General features: G+C 43.4%; 1 protein-coding gene across 1 annotated transcript; it reads left to right on the top strand.

Annotated features, from left to right (window-relative positions):
* Positions 1 to 16: 16 nt before the first annotated feature.
* On the top strand, positions 17 to 20,920 carry LOC123464557 (zinc finger protein 347-like). The gene is made up of 4 exons (XM_045163229.1): positions 17 to 175; positions 9,548 to 9,674; positions 16,613 to 17,871; positions 20,813 to 20,920. Exons 2-4 carry the CDS (start codon positions 9,641 to 9,643, stop codon positions 20,918 to 20,920), a joined length of 1,401 nt encoding a protein of 466 aa, XP_045019164.1. The 5' UTR covers positions 17 to 175; positions 9,548 to 9,640.
* The last annotated feature ends 524 nt before the right edge of the window (positions 20,921 to 21,444 follow it).

Below are 21,444 nucleotides of genomic sequence, written 5' to 3'. Positions count from 1 at the left end.
GCTGCTCCTAACACTTCCGCTGTCCCCACGCGTCTTCTGCTTCGCTCAATGCCCCGCCCCCCGGCGACCAGGTTCGGCTGAGTCCCCGCCCCCAGGCCGCTCCGCCCTTTCACGGCGCGTGCGGGCAGCGTCCCACAAACCAGGAAGCGGAGCGCGGCGAGTGGCGGTCTCTCAGGTCAGCGTGAGTTTCTCTCTTTCTAATTAAACCTGCGGCCTGCTGCCTCCTTTCCTCGGTACCACGAGCCTCAGGTTCGCTAGTGACTCTCAATCCCTGCGCCCGTCCCACCATCCCCAGCAAGTTCAGACGTCTTGGTGAGCAGCAAAGGAGCGCCTCCATTTTGCTTTAAAGTCGCTTCCAGCTTTTGGTCCACAGCGACGCTTCGTTTCGCACCTCTTGCCTGCTTCAAACCATTTACTGACCTCACTGACCCCTCTGCCCTTCCTACACCGCATACGGTGGGTTTATTAGCTCCGCGGCCCCCAGCCTCGTCCTCTCGGCCCCTGGCCGCCCCGACCACCCCGCTCCCCGGTTCTGGGATTTTGGAGAGCCAGCCCCGCTGCTGAGACCGCTTCCCTCCCAGTCCCTCTCACCTCAAGTCTCCTCAGGCCGGCCCTTCCGCCCCGCAGGCCATGCCTTCATAGTGACGTTGCCCTGTCCCGTGTCGGGGAGGTGACCTGCGCCAGTCACGTGACACCCGAGGTTCTTCCGTTCCAAATTCCACCCGTTGCGATTTGGCTTTTGCGGGAACCGGGCTTCTTATTCAGTCGCCATCCCTGCAAATAGGAGGCCGGGGGGGTTAGAAGCAGCAGAGACAGCGACTCCTAGAGAAATACTGAATTGAGAAAAGGATGACGGATAAGCGACGGCAATGAAGAGTATTGGTGAGGGACTTGTGAAGAGACAACAGCATGAAAAAGAATCGGCCTTGAAGGTAGCGGTTAGGGAAAAAGTTTAGAGAAAAGCAGAATTTCCTGAGAATTAAAGGTGAGCAAGATAGGGAGGTAGTGGTGTTCATTCCGAGTCTTTACGACCCCTCTATTTCTCAGAGTTTGCTCAGATTCATGTCTGTTGAGTCCAGGGATGGTATCTAACCATCTCATCCTCTGTCGCCCCCTTGTATAGCCTTCAAGGGAGAGGGGCTGTAAATCACAGGTCCCAAAGAGGGCAACAGTGGAGAGGCAGTTCACACAGAGAGCCCGCAAAGGGGACACAAGAGGTGGGATCTTGGCTTACAGAGCAATATCCTGCTGAGAGACAAAGGGGACTCCTAGTGATTGGAGAAGGAAATGGCAACCCACTCCAATGTTCCTGCCTGGAGAATCCCAGGGACGGCGGTGCCTGGTGGGCTGCCGTCTATGGGGTCACACAGAGTCGGACACGACTGAAGCGACTTAGCAGTGGTTGGAGGAGCTGAGAAAGGAAGCTGAGAGGAAGCATAGCCACTTGGGGGTGCCAGAGAGGGGAGGAAGGGAGGGCAGAGATAGAGGAAGAAAGGCAGAAATTCTTGGAGATTTAGGATCATCAAGGAGGTTGGATTAGAAGCATTTTACAGGGAACAGATGGCAGAGAGAGGCCGGATGGGAGTCAGGGAAGAAGTAGAGAGGAGGACAGGCACAGCAGGAGCGCAGAGGGGAAGAGAAAGGGAGACGGAGAAAAAAGTAGGGAAACTAAATGAAGTGGAAACAAGTAGTGTGCAGGTTTGGGAGCGGACTAGATCTAGATGAGTGCTGAATTGATTTGATCAGGATTTTTAAGTCGTGATACATTGATTTTTGGCTTTAGAATCTACTAAGTTTAAAACTTTCTTTTTGAAATTATACAGATGAAAATGAGAATTGCAAAACTTCTGTTTGTAAGGCTTGTGCGTGTTGTAACTTTCTGTATTAAAAGGTAACATCCACGTGCAGAAGCTATAGAGGTGGGGGTTGCGGCAGTGACTTGACTCTCTTAGAGGTGAGTCACCCCCTTCCCTTTTCCTGGTGCAGAGTAGAGGTTATGGAGAGGAGAAGTGGGGCAAGAACTGACTCTTACTACATGATGCCTTTTCCAGGCACAGTAAAAATATTCTTTGTGATGGTTTTACTTTTTGCTTTCTTCTTTCTTTATATTTCATTATTTTGTATCTTGGATTAGTTCATTGAATTAGTTCATTGAATAGTTCATTGAATACCCACCTTCTTATAAACAATTATTCATTTGTGAAATAAGATTTGGTGGACTCCTGTAACTAATTCATGTCATTCTTTTCTAAATACTCTATATTCTGAAATTTTTTTTAAACTTTACACCGGAATTCTTCAATGAAAAAAATTTTAATAAGCTGATTCACCTTAGGTTTGTTTCACATTTATTAGAGGCCCATTTGCTGTTTCTTGTTTATGTTTTATTTTGAAAACATTTTTTGGTAACTAATAAATAGTTATAGACCATTTTGATGAATGTTTGATAAGGGTGTCAGTGATCTTTTATATTAAGAGTCACAACCTAATTTAAGCAGTTAGTCTGATACTCCATTTTCCTCTCTTTTATGTGATCTAGTAACTAGTGAGCTATGAATTGGTCTGATGATGCTTCCTCAGGTCCAGAAGCTGAGCAACACTGACCCCTGAAATGATTGGCCAAATTGGGTGTGTGACTGTGTGTGTGGCAGTTCTGCTTGTAGGGAGAGCCCACGTGTTATTAGAATTTGAAATAGGTCCCAGTCTTCCAAAAGGAAAAGACAACAGTAGGGTGGAGGTGGGAACATAGGCTCAGAGCCTGAGAGGAAATCATGAGCCATCTTCTGTGAATAAAGCTCAGTCTGTAGGGAGGCCTCCCACCTCTTGCCAGGGTCTCCAGCCTCATCCTGGGAGCCGACCCTGTTCTCATGGTCAGTCTGTCTTGGTCACATTCGTTTAGTCCTTGTTCATAAACACCAAAACCTTCTCTGTCTCGGATCTTAGTTTCTACTCCTACCTTTGGTCATTGTATCACTGTTGCCCTAGCTCTTTCTGTTCCTTCAGGTCTAGGCCAGAGAGGTCTCCCCATCTCCTTCTGATAGTCTCTGTCATGTTAAGCAGGTTTATTGCTTCTGTATTAATTACCCTCATCAGATATGCCCTTCTCCTTTAATTATTTGGAGTCTTTCCTCTTTTCCCTTCATTGAAGGGTTCACCGTATTCCTCTTCCTCCCAGGATGCTTGCAGCATCTCACTCTGGGGGTGAGGACTGGGACTGTGGGCTGGGCTGAAGAATCCTCAGGGATGATGGAGGTTATAGGCTTGGTGATTATGGCTCCCATATTTGTTCTGGACATTTCAACTCTGATTGATCCTTACCCCATGTGGAGACTTAATTACTCAAAAGCAAAAGGATGTTGGAGTCCTAAAAAGCCTGGCAGATCCAGTGTCTTGAGGTGTCCCCATGTTTTAGTCTGCAGTGTCACTGCTCACTGCAGCCCCCAGGTCTTCTAAGCTCTGTCCATGCAGGGACCAGTTGCCATCTTGGACAGCAGCTTTGCCTTCTAGTGGTTCATCTGCTCAGCGACAGATGCTGAGTTTCCTGTGATTAGACTGGTCAGTATCTTAGGGGAGTATGTAGGAGACGACACCTCCCTATCCCCAAACCACCTTCCCCCCTTTAATGACCTGGGGTATCTTCCAGTTAGCTATGAGCAGGGAGAACAGGAGCCGGTGAGATTGGGGCCTCTCTCTCTTTGTGACTTCTTTACTGAACTCAGTCCAACCATCCCTCAACTACATAACGTCCTTGTCGCTAAGTGGTTTCCCCAAGAGGACCAGCTTCTTGGTCTCCATACTGAGTGTCCAGTCTCCTTGGATTTGCAGCTAGGGTGCATTTCTTTTGCAATGCCCACACCTAGAGGTCTCTGTTCTTGTTCAGCTGTGCACGGAGAAGGGGTAGAAAAATAGGAGAAAGTGAGGGGGAGCGTGTCGGGGTTTCCAGGAGGGTTGTGGGACCAGGAGTGCACCTTTTAATGAACCCAATGAATGGTGTGTTTGTGTGTGAGAGAGAGAGACAAGCATAATTGTGGGATCACGGAGCGTGTGGACCTGTTGACAAAGGGGGTCCCAGTTCTGGCTGGAGGTCCTGGACGTGGGCTCATGGCTAATTGTGTGCTGTGTGGAATGGTGGGCGTGCCAGTGTCTTAGCTCAGTTTTCCGGGGACACAGATGCTGTGACTGAGGTTTGCATGACTGGGTTTAATTGGGAATCTCGTGATCACACTTGTGGAGGAAGAAAGGCTGTGGGATTGGGAAGAAGACTGTTATCCTGCAGTGTGTTAGAAGCAAGGGCTGAGCTGAGCCCACAGGGAGGTCTGGGTGCAGGAGGATGGGGACAGTGGTCCCAGAGAAGGGGGGCGGGATCCAGGAGGTGCCTCACAGCACCCCCTCCACACTGGATTTTTTGTGGTCTTTAGGGAGGGTGAGAATTAAGTATGCAACCCATAGCATAACTGTCGGTAAAACCCCAGTGATCACTTCGTGTGTTACCTTTGGTATTTCTGTTATTTTGAGTTGCTCATAAAGTTTCAGATGCATTTGGAAGTTAAAAAAAAAAACAAAACTTGCAGTGTTTCTGTGGAAGATATTGAAGTCGCATTGAGATATGTGCATCAGCCTACACATCTGTCTTTTATTATTAGAGTTTGGAGATAACAGTTTGGGGACGGGCTGGGATCACTCATTTCTGACTCTTGTAACCCCTTGGCCTGTAGCCTGCAGGCTCCTCTCCATAGAATTCTCCAGGCAGGAATACTGGAGTGAGCTGCCATTCTCTTCTCCAGGGCGTCTTCCCAACCGAGGGATCGAACCCGGGTCTCCAACATTGGCAGCGGATTCCTTAACGTCTGAGCTACCAGAAAAGTCCTGGTAGGTAGCATACACTCAGAGAAACACAAACACGTATATAATGACATGCACCCACAAAAATGGCGATTTTTGTCACTTGGGACCACTTGGATGAATGTAGAGAATATTATGGTAAGTGAATTAAGGCAGGTAGGAAAAGACTGATTGTATGTGCTCGCTTATATGTGGAATGTAAAAATCTGAAACCACTAGTAGCAGACAGTGGGATGGTGGTCATCTGGGGCTGGGAGGTGGGGAAGATGGGGAGATGTTGGTCGAAAGGTAGAGACTTTGAGTTGTGAAATGAGTGCGTCCTGGGGAGGTACATGCAGCACGCTGACCGTGGTTAATCCCGTTCTGTTACTGCCTGCTGGGAATGTGTCAGGAGAGTAGTCATGAGTGTTGTCACCACACACGGAACATGGGGATTTGGAGGTGATGGATGTGTTGCTTCGTGGATTGTGATAAATATTTCAGTGTAGACATGTGTCACATGGTCACATCGTGCATGGTATGTGTACACATCCCTTCCTGTTAGTCTGTTCAATGTCAGTCAGGCTGGAAAAGAAGAAAGTGGGAGGTAGTCTGGACTTGACCCCTTGAGTGGTATTCAGCCCAGGCTTCACATGAGATCATGAGGCATTTTGCCTGGGCATGTATTGTACCCCTCCCCCAACAGACACGCTCCTCAGGTTCTCATGTGGGGCCTCGCCCCAGGAATGTGCACAGAGCCACAGATGATTCCGATCTGGATCCTGCATTGAGCACCAGGGCTCTTAGCCTCCACTTCTGAGACTGAGATCAGGCCCTGGGGGAGGGGAGGGTGCTCTGCTCTGAGTGGGGCTGGACCAGGGCCTGCTGTGTGACCTGAACGGCATCGTGGGGTCAGCGGAGGTGCCCCCTGCTGCTGTGTACATGAGGCCTCACCAGGAGGGAAGTGTGATTCGAGGGAAAGTGTGGAAAAGTCCCGTGTTGGACTCTATGCTGCAGTTGACTGTCCTGAGTCCCTCCTGAGACAGTGGCCACAGAGGACTGTCTGTTCCACATGGTGAGGGCTTCCCTGTGTGTGTGGTTGGGGCTCAGGAAGGGGATGTGTTGACCCTAAGCATTAAATACCATGTTTTCCACCTTCTTGACACTCCTCTGAAGACTTGTGTTAGCTGAGGAATAAGCCCAGAACAGAAGGTGAAAGAAAACATGTCAAGAATGGCTTTTTCTCAGGTAAGGTCATATTCTCAGTGGATTCTCAATCTGTCCTGCCTGAAGTACCCATTTTTGGACTCGCTAATCTTGTCTGACTCTGCAGTGTGTCGTCTGACTCCTGTACATTCACCCTCACCCAGGGCTTTCCCTCAGGGTCTGTCATCCTCACTTAGATCCTGTCTCCCCATGACCTGGTGACCTGGCCCTTTTGAGGAGGCTCCCCTGGGCACCGTGTTGGGCAGGGCTTCTCACCCACGGGTTGGAGACGGGGTCTCAGTGCTGTTGGGCAGCAGGGATTGCTTAGGGCCCATCTGGATGCACTGTCTGCTCTCTGTCAACCGGGGTAAAGAAGCTGCATATAGATGTGAGGTATTAAAATGCATAATACGTGCCAAAATCTGAAAAAGAGTCCAATAAGGGGAAATCAGTCCTACTTTTTATAGTACATTTAAAACTAAGTGAGGACCTCCTTGAAAATCTTAAATGTTTGGGAGTGAAATGAAAAGTTCAGAAAGAGACCTCAGGGCTAGAGAGTGTTTCATTACAGCATCTAATTTAAACTATGAAATATAGTTTGCTAATTATTTATTCTTCCTTTTTGGCCACACGATGCAGCTTGCAGGGTCTTAGTTCCTTGAGGAGGACTTGAACCTGAAACGCTGTGGTGTAAGTGCAAGCAAGATCTTAAACGCTGGACTGACAGGGAATTCCCCCAACTTTCCTAATCTTGATGCAATATTTGGTCATGGAATGAAAAGATAAACTTTGGGTTTTGTTAATAACTACATACCTAACAATAAGAATAAGATAATATTACTATATTTAAATATACTTTTCTGCTGTACTGGCTCTTCATTGCTTCACTGGCTTTATCCAGTTCTGGCGAGTGATGGCCACTCTCTAGTTGTGGTGTGTGGGCTCCTCATTACTGTGGCTTCTCTTTTCTTGCAGCCCAGGCTCTAGAGCATGCTGGCTTCAGTAGTTTCACCTGCTGGGCTCTAGAGCTCTGGCTCAGAAATTGAGGCTCACAGGCTTAGATGCCCTTTGGCATGTGGAATCTTACCTACCAGGGATCAAACCTGTGTCTCTTGCACTGCCCAGTGGATTCTTTACCACTGAGCCTCCAGGAAAGCCCTCATATTATTTTTACATATAGCTATTATATACAGATTAGAATAAGTCTTCTGTATATTACTTTCTGCTTGTATTTTCATTTTTTTGAACTAGTGTAAGATAATGTTGAGGACTTCCCTGGTGGTACAGTGGATAAGAATGCCTGCCAATGTAGGGTGCATGGGTCCCATCCCAGGTCCAGGAAGATGCCTCAGAGCAACGACGCCCAGGCACCATAACTACTGAAACCCACACACTCTAGATTCTGTGCTCCAAAACAAGAGAAGCCACTGTAATGAGAAGCCCGTGCACTGCAGCTGCACATACAGAAAGCCTCCTCACAGCAAGAAAGACTCGGCAAAACCAAAATAAATAACTTGAAAAAGACATAGAATGCAGACAAATTACTGAAGTACAAACTGATGCATTTTTAATGTCCTAAAGATGCTGAAATACACGTGAATAAAAGAAAACGAGAGTATCATCCCAGAATGTGTCAAAAGGCATCACCTTGGAGTAGGAGATGGCTACTCACTCCAGTATTCTTGCCTGAAAATCCCATGAACAGAGGAGCATGGCGGGCTACCATGAGGTCGCAAAGATCTGACCCGACTGAGCAACAAAGCAACAACAACCTCCACACACAGCAGAGTGAGCTCTGAAAAACAAATCTAAACCTCTGCTTTACCTCCTGCAGATTCTTCAGTGACTTCCAGTTACTTTTGGAATAAAGTCCTAAATCCAAAGACCTTGTAGAAAGCGGCCTCTACCTGGCATCACCCCTCTTTGTTCCCTGTGTCCCAGTTAGACTGACTGACTTGCTGTTCACTAAATACCTTCCTGCCTCAGAGCCAGCACTCAGGCTGTTCTCTCTGCTTGCAACACTCTTCCATTTCCCACCTTGCCAATCCTAAGTGCTTCCTCCTCATGGAGACCTTGTGTGATTTCTTGATGTACGTCAAGACTTTCCGATAAATCTTCTCTTAGCACCAGGCCTGTTTCAGAGCACATGTTGCAATAGTAACTTTAAAATTATGGATGTAATTGGGTGGCTGGCTGCTAGACTGTAAGCTCCATTATGTTCACTGCTGTACTCCCAGTTTGGGGCCCATGTTGACACTCTGTAAATTTGGATTGAAAGAAAAAATAGGTCTTCCTTGTTTCAACCAGTTGTGTGTTTACATTTGCATGTGTGAGTGCATGGATCTGTAATTCCATGGTTTTATTACAGAACATCATCTCATAAACATGTTTTATGCTGTGTAGCAGTTGAAATTATATCTAAGTGTTTTCCATTCCTTTTAAGTTTTTTCTACCTCATTACGTGAATGATGGAAACAGTAGTAAGAGTATTGACATTGTGTGGTTGGTGGGAAGAGCGGGTGACCCTGTACAGTGACCATTTGTCCTATAGTCGTGTCTGACTCTTTGTGACCCAATGGGCCATACATAACCCTTCAGGCTCCTCTGTCCCTGGAATTCTCCAGGCAAGAATATGGGAGTGGGTTGCCATGCCCTCCTCCAGGGGGATCTTCCCCCTGGAGATATGAACACCATGTCCCCTGCATTGCAGGCGGATTCTTTACTGCTGAGCCTTAGGGCAACCCAGATACCTACATATGATACTGCATATTATAGTGTTCCCTGTGCATTCAGAAGGAGGTAGATAGTAAATTAATTTGTGAATATTTTTCTGTCCATCTATCATGTCTGTCTTTCCTTGGCTGACAAAAGATCTGGGATTATACACCTCCATTGCACTTCAGCTTTCTTGAACTTGTTTCAGGTATTCTTGGAACTCTCTCTGGATATACTTTGCTGCTCTGGTATTTCTGTTGCCAGTCCCAACCACCTAACCTCAGGTGCTGTTGCCTCATTTCTTAACTGTTTAATCTGTGCAAATTCTTAGAATGACAGAGTTTTCATGGTAAGATGGACCCAGATCTTCCTTTAATGTGCTGTTATGTTGACAATAAGTTCATCTGTGTAAAGTCTTAGAGTAATGCTTAGTGTGTCGGAAGTGTTGAGACACCTGTCATCAGTGTGATGATGTCATAATCAAAACAATGTGTGTTCTTTAAAGCCGCTGTGGACTTTGTCGTCTCTGAAGACACCAGTCTTGTAACTCATCTAGATAGTGAATGTCCCTCGGTGTGTATAGTGTAACACTTATGCATAAAGAACTCACTGGTTGAATTTATTTTTATATTCTGCATGTATTGTCCATACGAGTGACAAATTCATGTTTATTGGAAGATGTCATAGTCTTATGAAAGAACAGGAAAATTACCTGAATTGATCATTACCCCTCTAACCTCTTCTCATTTCATGTGAAAATAAGAATCTTCCCGAGTGCTGTTAGTAAAATATGCTTTCATTTCAGACACAGTTGACCGTTGAGGATGTGGACATCAAGTTCACTCCAGAGGAGTGGGAATGCCTGGACCCTGCTCAGAGGGCCTTGTACCGGGACGTGATGGTGGAAACCTACAAGAACCTGCTGTCTGTGGGTGAGGATCACTTCCCTGTGAAGTTGGATTCTGGTTTGGGGGTATCTCTGTGTTTTCCCTCTGTGTCTCTTGCCAGCCCCTGTTTTGCTTGACTGAGTTCATAGCCTTGTCCTTTCTTTGGGTGATCTGCCCACTGTGTGATACACAAATTTCTACACAGCTTAAGTATTTATAAAGCTGATTTTGAACTTTAAAATATCCAATTCCCTGTTTTCTACCCTTGTATTCTTGGTTCAGTAGTTCTTGGAAAGAACTAGATACATGGATGCCTGTGTGCTCAGTTGGTACAATTGTGTCTGACTCTGCAACCCAGTAGACTGTAGCCCTCCTGGCTCCTCTATCCATGGGATTCTCCCGGCAAGACAACTGGAGTAGGTTCCCATGCCCTGGTACAGGGGCTCTTCCCCCGCAGGGGTCGAAGCCGCGTCTCCTGCGTGGCAGGTGGATACTTTACCTTTGAGCCCCAAGGAAGCCCAGGTATCTGCATATTATACTGTATATTATACTGTTTCCTGTACATTCAGAAGGACGCAGATAGTAAATTAATTTGTGAATGTTTTTCTGTCCGTCTATAATGGCCATCACTTCTTGGCTGACAAAAGAAGTTGGATTCTACACCTGGCAATGCAGGAGGCACAGGGTCTAGGTCCTCTCTAAAGCAGGCCTGTGAGCTTGCTTCTAACCTGGCTGGACACTGCCCTGACTGTGAGTGCCCTGACTGCTTGCTGTGAGTGCAAAGCTTGCAGCACCAGAGATAGATCGGGGACAACTCTTGAGATTGTTGAGCCCTTGGAGGTGCCCTGGCCTACTTAGCTGTAGGCTTAGCAACATTATAAGTTTTGTAAGACAAACAAATAGTATTAACATGCAACCAGAGCTACTATTTGCTCACAGATTGCTGATGATATCAATTAGCGTCCTGGGATTATAAGGGCTAACCCAAAACTGCAATCTTTGAAGTCTCACGCATAACTGTAACATGCTGCCTGGGACCTTTTCCCCACTGGGGCTCCAGATGGGCTGTGTCCCGATACTTCCCAGCACTGTTTGAGTCTGGATGTTGGTCAGAACCCAATTTGGTTATGTATCTTCTGCTGTTTCTACTTCGCTTTTTTTTATTGTTAGCATATTGAAAGTCAGCTTGATAATTCTATAATAAGTATTTGTGTTATTTATTTCTACAGAACAAGTGGCTTATTTTGTTAACAAATCTTTGAACTTGAGGTGAAAGTGACAACATTTGGCAAAACTTTAATTGGCCCTGTGAGCAGTATTTGTGAGACAAAATGCCACTCTGTAAGAAGAAAGAGGTTGATGAAGTTTTTATTTCCTAATAGGAAGATTTGCATTACTACTAGTTCGCTGATACCAGAGAAGGCAATGGCACCCCACTCCAGTATTGTAGCCTGGAAAATCCCATGGATGGAGGAGCCTAGTGGGCTGCAGTCCATGGGGTCGCTAAGAGTCGGACACAACTGAGCGACTTCTCTTTCACTTTTCACTTTCATGCATTGGAGAAGGAAATGGCAACCCACTCCAGTGTTCTTGCCTGGAGAATCCCAGGGACGGGGGAGCCTAGTGGGCTGCTGTCTATGGGGTCGCACAGAGTTGGACACGACTGAAGAGACTTAGCAGCAGCAGCACCAGCAGTTAGCTGATACATGGGATGTTTTCACTGGATGGTGTGAAAATTGGAACCTTAAAGAGGGCTGTACCCTTAGAAGTTACTGAATAGTTGTGACTCTCACCCATTGAGAAAGGATAAGAATGCCATGCTGGATGAGAGGCTGGATCCTTCTCTCTCCTACTGTGAGGTACATAAAATGAAAGGGAAACTCACTCAGTCATGTCGGAGTCTTTGCGACCCCATGGACTATAGAGTCCATGGGATTCTCCAGGCCAGAATTCTGCAGTGAGTAGCCTTTCCCTTCTTCAAGGGATCTCCCCAACCCAGGTATTGAACCCAGGTCTCCCCTTTATTGCTGGAGGATTCTTTATCAGCTGAGCCACCAGGCAAGTACAGGAGGTACATAAAGCGATCTTAAAATTGTCTGAAGAGAAGTTACAACTGGAAACAGAATTATGCGATTAGTGATGATGGTTCTCCGTATTATGTCAAATTATATATTAGCTGATCAAATTCTCACATTTTAAGTGGGCTCTCTCCTGTGCTGGCCCACATCTCTTAACAGTGTCCCCCACTGCCTTTCTGTCTCCATTATCTTTGTCCTGTTGTGGCCTTTCACCCCTCATACCTCTCTGTCTCCCTCTCCATCAGCTAGTCCCCTTCTAACTTCCCCTGTCTCTCAGTGGGGAGGGGGAGCCCAGCTTCTCCCACTCCTGCCCCCACTCTAACAAATGTCTTTACCCCTTCAGATTCTTCTGATCAAGAGAGGAGCCCCATTTCCCAAGATGGACAATCTATGATTTTTATCATCCATCTGCCCCAGTTAATCACAGTCAATTTGAACACTGTTTACTCTGTATTTTAGATATAAGACTGTGACTATTGAAAGGGAAGATAAGTTTTTTGACACAGGGATTGCTGTGATATTCTTTAGACTCTGGAGAAAACTGGTTAAAATGATTTTTCCTTTTTTCTTTTGAAACTAAAAAACCATTTCTTTTTGCATATGGAATAAAAACAGCTAGCTTCTTAAAAAGCCCTGCCTACAGAAAAGCTTGAAGTTAACCTTTACCAGGGATCCCAGATGACTCTAGTGGTAAAGAAGCTGCCTGCCAGTGTGGGAGACACTGGAGATGAACCCACAGGAGATGTGGGTTCAATCGCTGGCTTGGGAAGATCCCGTGGAGGAGGATACCAACTCTAGTAGGGTCAGAGAGACATTTTAAATCTGTCTGGATTTATGCGTGTCTCAGTGTGTGTCTTTGATTTTGGATAATATTGCTGAGGTTTATTTGTAAATGAGCTCTTACTCAATTGGCTTTAAAAGAAAGGAAGCACTTGGGCTTCCCTGGTGGCTCAATGGTAAAGAATCCACCTGCCAGTGCAAAGGACAGGTTCTATCCCTGGTTCAGGGAGACTCCACATGCTGCAGAGCAGGTAAGCCCGTACACCACCACTACTGAAGCCCACATGCTCTAGAGCTCATGGTCCACAAGAGAAGTACCTACAATGAGAAGCTCATTCACCACAACTAGAGAGTAGTTGCCGCTTGACACAATGAGAGAAAGACAGAGCAGCAATGATGACCCAGTGAAGCCAAAAATAATAATGAATTAAAAAAAAAAAACAGTAAGTGCATACAAATCAATTAGAAGGGAAATTAACCTAAATGAATTTCAGGTTCATGTGAACTGGGAAATATTCAATATTAAATATCTAGTATTAATGTTTACTCATCTAATTATGGCTTGAGTCATCCACATTGTGTAATACTTCTGTTGTGTTACATTGAGAGATTTAGGACTATTGATGAATGTTTGGTGATACTCTGAGATACTGTCTATAAGAAAGCAAATGTTTTTAAAAGTTATCACTAGTATTTATGTTCACTAATCTAGAAAATGCAATATAAAGCACAGATCATGGTTGCTTAAGAAAGGTAAGATGTGTGTTTTCAGTGAGAAAGGTGTGAGAAATGAAATTGAGTTTGGATGCTCATAGCAATGAGTGGAAGCTGGAAGGAAGGTCTTCATTTCCTAGACCAAGGGTCCTGACCATTGGACCACAGCAGCCAACAATTAGGGCTAAGGTCCCTAGTGTTGCCTGCCTAGTCAATAAAGAATTCAGATGAAGAAGCACAAGGCAAAGAGTAAAGGAAAATGTTTATTGAAAGGAAAAGTATATGCAGAAAGGCGCATGGGCTAGATCAGAGAGAGCGCCCCACCTTTGGTAAATGTCAATTCTTTTTAAAGGTACAATTTTCCAGGTCTTCGTCTCCCCTTGGGTCAGTCACCTTCCTTTGTCCCCTCTGGTTAATTTGTCTCAGGACCTCCCCCTGGGGTGTGAATGCACACCCTAACCAAGATGTATCTCGAAGTGAAGGCTTCTGGGAGAAGCAAGACTCATTATGGCCTGAATTATCCTCTGACTTGACCTCAAGTGACCTTTCTGCACATGTGTAGTGTCTCTGTTAATAGGGTTTTTTCCTTTCTTTGTCATTGCCATGATTATTCCCTTGAGGTAAACGACAAAGACTGGCTATTTACACTGTATTTGTTAGGTATAGATTCCTCAACTGGAGCCTAGCTATCTCTTGTCTCAGGGAATGCAGAGAGAAGGGTGACTGATTGTAGATATCCAATCTGGAGCACATCTGTCTCCTACATAAAAATTACATTTTATTAGGGAAGAAGAAATTCAGTCTGACTTACAGGTGGCTGTTTACAAATGAAAAAAGTGATTTAAAAAAAAAAGGAGAGAAAGGTTTATGGAAACTGGACCTCAAGAAAAGAGGTCCCAAAGGGTAGGTCTTTTTATTATCTGTAGCAGTGTGTCATTTGACTCCTGTCAATGTTGTTGCTTGATTTTGGGGAGCATGTGATGAGGTGTTTCAAAGGGATCTAATTCCTCTCTGTCCCCCTTCTGTGCTGGATTCTGTGGGATGTCCACTTTTTGGGGCATGTAGAGCAATAGTAACACCTCCAGAGCTGTAATCCCTGGAGCCAGCCTGGTTCTCTTCCTATTTGCTGCACTTGGGAGACCTCATTGGAAGAAGGAAGAGAATGGCCAATCTTTGATTGCATTTGGTATCTCGGATCCTATACAGAGCTGCCTTCAACCTGTTTTCCTGTTCAGAACCCTCAGCTATTCCTGTTGTTACTGCTTTTGCCACAATCTTCAGCGGTATGTGTGGGAGAAGGCAATGGCAACCCACTCCAGTACTCTTGCCTGGCAAATCCCATGGACGGAGGAGCCTGGTAGGCTGCAGTCCACGGGGTCGCTAGGAGTCGGACACTACTGAGCGACTTCCCTTTCACTTTTCACTTTCATGCATTGGAGACGGAAATGGCAACCCACTCCAGTGTTCTTGCCTGGAGAATCCCAGGGACGGGGGAGCCTGGTGGGCTGCCGTCTCTGGGGTCGCACAGAGTTGGACACGACTGAAGTGACTTAGCAGTAGCAGTAGCAGTCAGCGGTATGTGTAACAGGAATGTGGTTTTTATCTTCTGTGATTGTAACTCAGGAAGCCTGTAAGGACGGTGGACTCAGAGATCTTCTCTTCGATCCCCAGTCTTGCATATGTGAATCATGCTCCAGGTTCCTTCTGTCCATGCTCATACTGTACAAAATGACCCATGCTCATCCACTGAACCACATTTTCAGGACATGAATTGATATGTTGGGGAGTGGTACTTGAGAAACCATTTATAGGTGAGATGGCTGAGTAAGGCTGTTTGTTACGCAGATCAGTTCTTGTGTCTCACTCGACCTTATCTTTTTAAAGTCATGAAGTTTGTTGTAACCTTTTGTAATCTGTTCTGCCCAAGTGGGCCCTGGTGGTTAAAGAACATGTATGAATCTGTAGGTCTGGGTTTCAGTCCTGCTTTGCTCATTACTTTCATGTGCCATGGAATTATGTTCATGAACCCTGGGAATCTACTACTTTTATTTGAAAAATTGAGGTAATTCATGCTTTTAGGTGTCATAGAATTTTGACTATTTTACTGAAAAGGTCAGAAGTTACTTTTTTTTTTCCTGAACCATGTGGCTGACGGGATCTTAGTACTCCACTCAGGGATGGAATCTGTACCCCCTACAGTGTAATCATGTAATGCTATCCACTAGACGATCAGGAAATTTGCCTCAAAGGTTACTTTTGCTTAAAATGCATATTTACTTCATGTCATGGTTATTGTGACATATCTCTTTGTCTGTATTACATCCTGTATATTGTTAATTTACATTTCGTTCTGAAGAGTTTGTCTCTGACTCTAGTTAATAAGTTTTCAAATAATATTCGTCTTTTATAGCATATTCTTTACCTCTCAGCCATAAGGAACGCCTCAAAGCTTGTTCCTTTACATGTATCTTAGAGCCAATGAACCGAGTAAGTGAAGGATACTGTATAGATAGGCAATTGCTATATTGAGTGGCTGTTATTTAAGTAGAGATTGTTTCATTTATTAATTCTTTGTCATTTAAAGATGACAGTATGTTTTACACAGTATAACTCACACGAACCACTTGTTATAAAATGCCGTATGTCTGTCTAGTTATTGATTTATAAGAAGTATTTAGAAAAGTGTTCTTTCTTTTTTGTAAAAATTATTTTAGGGAATTCCCGGACAGTCCAGTGGATAGGAGCACTTTCACTACAGTGTCCTGGGTTTAATCCATGGTTAGAGAACTAAGATCTCATAAGCCCTGATGGAGAGGGGGGCTGTTTTAATAAATTCTTTATTTTCACTATGCAGTGTTTGTTGAACTGTTGTCAACTGCCATTTATGTTTTACAGTTTTTGTTAGAATGCTTCCTTTGGGTTATTTACCATTACAGTGTATTGCCTTGTTGATCCTTTCTTGCTTAGTTGCTCAGTCCTTTCTGATACTTTGTGGTGTCATGGACTGTAGCCCGCCAAGCTCCCCATCCATGGAATTTTTACTATTTTTTTATCCTCAATTATGAGACAGAAGTGTGTTTCTACCAAATAGAATGAGCTTTGAGATAATGGTGGGAAAAGATATTTTCCTTTGAGAATTGACATGGGTTTGCATAAAATGAATGTTTTCCTGATTGTGTCTTTCAAACTTGGGTACCCTAAAATTAATTTGAATTCTGTGTGATTGCTCTTTTCTTTTTTAGGGAGTTCTATTCCTTTAGTGTCCCTTATATTTTTAGTTCATCATTGGGAAGATTCAAAATACTGTTCAGGATGGGTATGACTTTTGGTATAATGTCATGTGTTCAACAGGAAAAAATTTATTTATGAATTGTAATTAATACGATACCTGTGGTTCTTTATATCTTGTAGATGTGTCTCGTATAGATATGACCATGAAATTACAAGCAAAAGGAAACAGTGGAAAAGGAGAAATTTTTCAAAGAGTGATATTTGGGAGAGCTGAAACTTCTGAAATTAAAGATTTTTTCCTCAGGAAGATACAGGAAACTGTGGATGGTTTTGAGAGTCTGTGGACAGATAATGAAAGAAGAGACTATGGAATATCTATATCCCATAACAAAAATCTTACTGATGGAAGAGATCATCAGAGTAGAAATGATGAAGGAGATAAGCCTGTTGAAAGGCACGGATCAAACTTTCATGATGAATTGCAGATGCTTCAGTCTGAAGGGACAATTTTTGAACGTAGTCAAGTTGTGATGCATATGAACAGTAGTGCTTCAGTTTTGCCAATTCAGAGAACTCATAGTGTCCGCAAAGGCAATTCTCATAATAATGAGTGTGCTGTTATGCATCCCTCAGAACAGGCCCCAGACCTAGAAGGACACAAGAAAAAATCTTACAAAAGTAATGAGTGTGGCATAACCATGCTTCAGGACTCAGAACTCACTAGACATCAAAGAATCCATATAGGAAGATTACCATATAAAGCTGACGTATGTGGCAAGGCGTTTAATGATAATATGAGGCTTGCAGTTCATCAGAGAAATCATACTGGAGAGAAACCGTATAAATGTGATGTATTTGGCCACTGCTTTAAGCACAATGCACACCTTCAAAACCATGGGAGAACTCATACTGGAGAGAAACCATATAAATGTGATGTGTGTGCAAAAGCCTTTACTTGCAAAGAAAGTCGGGCACTTCATCCAATCCTTCATACTGGAGAGAAACCATATAAATGTGATATATGTGGCCGTGGCTATACTCGAAAGTCAGACCTTGGAATTCATCAGAGAGTTCATACTGGAGAGAAGCCATATACATGTGATGTGTGTGGCCATGGCTATACTCGAAAATCAGACCTTGGAATTCATCAGAGACTTCATACTGGAGAGAAGCCATATAAATGTGATCTCTGTGGACAGGCCTTTACTCACAAAGAAAGCCACACAGTTCATCAGATCCTTCATACTGGAGAGAAACCATATAAATGTGATGTGTGTGGCCGTGGCTGTACTCAAAAAGCACAACTTGTAATTCATCAGAGAGTTCATTCTGGAGAGAAGCCATATAAGTGTGATCTGTGTGAACAGGCCTTTACTCGCAAAGAAAGCCACACAGTTCATCAGATCCTTCATACTGGAGAGAAACCATATAAATGTGATGTATGTGGCCGTGGCTATACTCGAAGCAGACAACTTGCAATTCATTGGAGGCTTCATACTGGAGAGAAGCCATATAAATGTGATATATGTGGCAAGGCCTTTAGTGTAAATAGAAGCCTTAGAACTCATCGGAAAATTCATACCGAAGAGAAACCATAAAAATGTGATGTATGTGGCAAGGCCTTTAGAGTAAAAGGAAGCCTTACATCTCATCAGAAAATTCATACTGGACAGAAAGCATATCAATGTGATGTATGTGGCAGGGTCTTTAGTTTCAAATCAGCCTTAACTCTCCAACAGGCAGTTCATACAGGAGAGAAAGCACAGAAATGTATCTATGGGGCAAAGTCTTCAATTCCAGCTGTTACTTTGCAGTTCATTGGAGAACTCATTTTCAAGAGATGTTTGTGGCAAGCCCTTTAGTCAAACTGCAAACCTTGCAATTAATCGGAGAATTCATACTGGAGAGAAAGCATATGAATGTGTTGTCTGTGGCAAGGCCTTTAGTCATATTGGTAAGCTTGCAGTTTATCCAAAATTCATACTGGAGAATAACCATATAAATGTGTTGCGTGTAGCTGATCCTTTACTTGAAGTGCACAACATGGAATTCATCAGAGAATTAATACTGGAGAGAAAACAAATGTGATCTCAATGTCAAGGCTTGTAATCTAAACACAAACCTTGCAGTTCATCAGAGAATTCATATTAGAAACCTTACAATTGAAACAATGGTTACAAATTTTAGTGCTCAGTCAACCTTAACTCACCATCAGGTAGTTCATATAGGAGAGAAAGCATAGAAATATAATGTATGTGGCCAGTTTTTTACTTGAAATGACCATCATAGGAAGCATCAGCTAATTCATAGTGGAGAAAACTGTTACAAATGGAACAGTTGTGAGAAGCATTTTAGTGCAACTGTGATGAGTGTGGCAGAGTGTTTAATCTGAGTTCAGGCCTTACGATTCACCAGAGAATTTGTACTGTATAGAAATGTACAAATGAAATGAATGTGGCAAAGCTTCTAGTTCATGTTCAGCCTTAACTGACCATTCGGCAGTTCATACAGGAGAGAAGCCACATAAATGGGATTTATATGACAAAGCCTGTAGTCAAAAGGAATGGCTTTGCAGATCATCTGAGAATCAGTACTGCAGTGAAAACATACAAATGACTACATTTGTATGTAAATGTAGTAAACAACTGCAGTAAACTACGTGAAGTTTTTGACCTTCCGAAAAGTCAAACTGGAGGAAACTGCACAAATGTGGTTGATGTAGCAAAGGCTTGATTCTGTATTCAGATCTAACTAATCCTCAGGTAATTAATTCTGAATTGAAATCTTACCTACGTAGTGCATGTGGTAAGTCTTTTGCACGGCATTCAGTTTTTTACAAAACATGAGAAAATGCTTCCCGGCAAGAATCCATACATTTCAGAGCACAGTCAATCCCTCCAGTGGAGGAAATCATGTAAATGTCTGCAGCCAGGATTTCAGTAATGGGCTGATCATTCCCAGCATCAAAGAATTCATAATACAAAGAAATCTTACAAATATGAGTGTGGAAAATCCTTCAGGTGGCATTCAGGCCTAAAAAGACATCAGGTGACCCATACTCCAGAGGACTTCCAAAGATAATCAATGTGGCCAGGCTTTTTGTTTACACCTCAGGCTTCTTGAGCATATTCACACTAGGTAAAAACTGTATCAATGTAATAAGTGTGTCGGGTTTTTAGGCAACAATCCAACTTCAGGCTTCATTAAAGAAGTCATTTTGCAGAGAAAGCTTACAAGTGACATGAGTATGTAAAACCTTTACTCGGGGGTCACATCTCACCAACTATCAGATCTTCCATGCTACAGAGAAGCTTACTAGTGCAGAATATGTGGCAAGGCTTTTAGGTGCTCCCTGTATCTCAGTGTTCAGCAAATACTTTATACTTAGAAATGCAACTTTTATGGCAGTTGTCACAATTACTGCTCCCGCTTTAGGTATCTAAGAACATATATCCTGGAGATAAACCACACAAATACAATATCTGGAAAGAATTTTACCCAAACATCAAAGTTGGGAAACATTCTGGAGCAGTGCTTTACAAATGCAATGGAGGTGGAGAAAGTTTCAGCTTGAGTTGAAGTATTAGACAACAAGACTCCATAGTAAAGAGGAGTCTTGGAATTGGATGGCAAAGGCCTTTCTGCAGGCTTCAGAATATATGTTTCAGATAAACCACACAGAAGTAATGTGCTCACTAAAGCCTTAAGGCAAAGATCAAAATGATGGAACCTGAGAAGGCAAGCTTACAGAAGTAATGAATTTTTTCATGAGATATTCACACCTTGGGTGTGATTTATGCAGGTCAGAAACTACAGATAAACTGAATTTGGAAATACATTTAAGAAAATTTATTTCCTCAAGATTCTCCCCAAGATTCATATCGGGGAGAATCCTTAGAATTGTAATGACTTTCATAAAATTTTGGGACAGTTCTTACAACAGATCACACGAGAAGATTCATTTTAGGATTAAATCTTTAGTTTTCCAACAATTAACCTCCTGTGTTATGGCAGTATAATTATGTTAAGTATGCTGAAACTTCCTGATCTGTTGAAATGATCACTAATCTTCAGTGTGTATTTAATTGAGTTTTCTTGAAAAGGTGATGTTATTTTTTAATGACATTTCTGCAAGGTTTGAAAGCTTTTATAGCTTTCTTAGGGAGTTTCATGATGGTTTCTGCAAAGAAATCGGTAAGATAAAGGAGCAGACTTCATTAGGTGTGCTTCATTAATATCCATCTTTCATGGGTAAACAGGGACACTAAAATAGCGAATTCAGTGGTGTGTGAATTAGGATCAGCAAGGGACAGAGAAGCATGTCAAACCATGACAGGACTCAGCATGCTCATTATGTTCAGGATGCCCTTCTGTACACAGGCCACCGTGATTATAGGACTGAATGATGTACCATCTGCCTATGCAAAGAGCAACCTGGACATTAAGGGGCTTGGGCTTTTCATGGGAGGGGAGTTGACAGGTTACTGAAGACTGATTACGTGGGAGAACTTATAGCAGGGGAATGCTGGTCATTTTCTCCCTTAACTGGCTGTTTCCATTGCATATAAATGATTAATGGAAACTTCTTGGAAATTGAAGAAAATGGGATCAAAAGAACCAGAAAAATATGCGTGTGTATCTGTTTCATCACTGAATCCTGCAATTTGTGTTGTACTTCTGTTTTCTTCAGAATATTTCCTAAGTCTTGTAATCTAATAAAATTTGTATCATTTTCCCCATAACCCTGAATGGATCATGTTTCTTCCAACAACACAGTTTTTCACCACCTCAACTTCATAACAGAAACTAGGAATACACCAAAGGCACTCCAGGTTAGAAAAAATGTAGAAGAATTTCTTTTCATGATGACATCAAACAATAGACAATTTTGGGATTATATACTTATAATTTGGACTTCAGTTATTACACCACACTCTGTCCATAACGGAACAGTTATATTTCCGATATCTGCTTGTGCCAAAATGAAACTAATAGCATGTGCCTAATTTACA

This window comes from Bubalus bubalis, chromosome 18, assembly GCF_019923935.1.
Source record: "Bubalus bubalis isolate 160015118507 breed Murrah chromosome 18, NDDB_SH_1, whole genome shotgun sequence".
NCBI classification, from domain to species: Eukaryota; Metazoa; Chordata; class Mammalia; order Artiodactyla; family Bovidae; genus Bubalus; species Bubalus bubalis.
The sequence above is the reverse complement of the archived record's forward strand: the minus strand, read 5'-3'. Positions and strand labels throughout refer to the sequence as shown.

Excerpts from the sequence above, each read along its gene's own strand:
- LOC123464557 (XM_045163229.1), top strand. The coding sequence starts at position 9,641 with ATGGTGGAAACCTACAAGAACCTGCTGTCTGTGG. Across the intron at positions 9,675-16,612 it reads CAAGAACCTGCTGTCTGTGG|ATGTGTCTCGTATAGATATG; the intron begins GTGAGGATCACT and ends TATATCTTGTAG. Across the intron at positions 17,872-20,812 it reads AGAAACCATATAAATGTGAT|GCCACCGTGATTATAGGACT; the intron begins GTATGTGGCCGT and ends TTCTGTACACAG.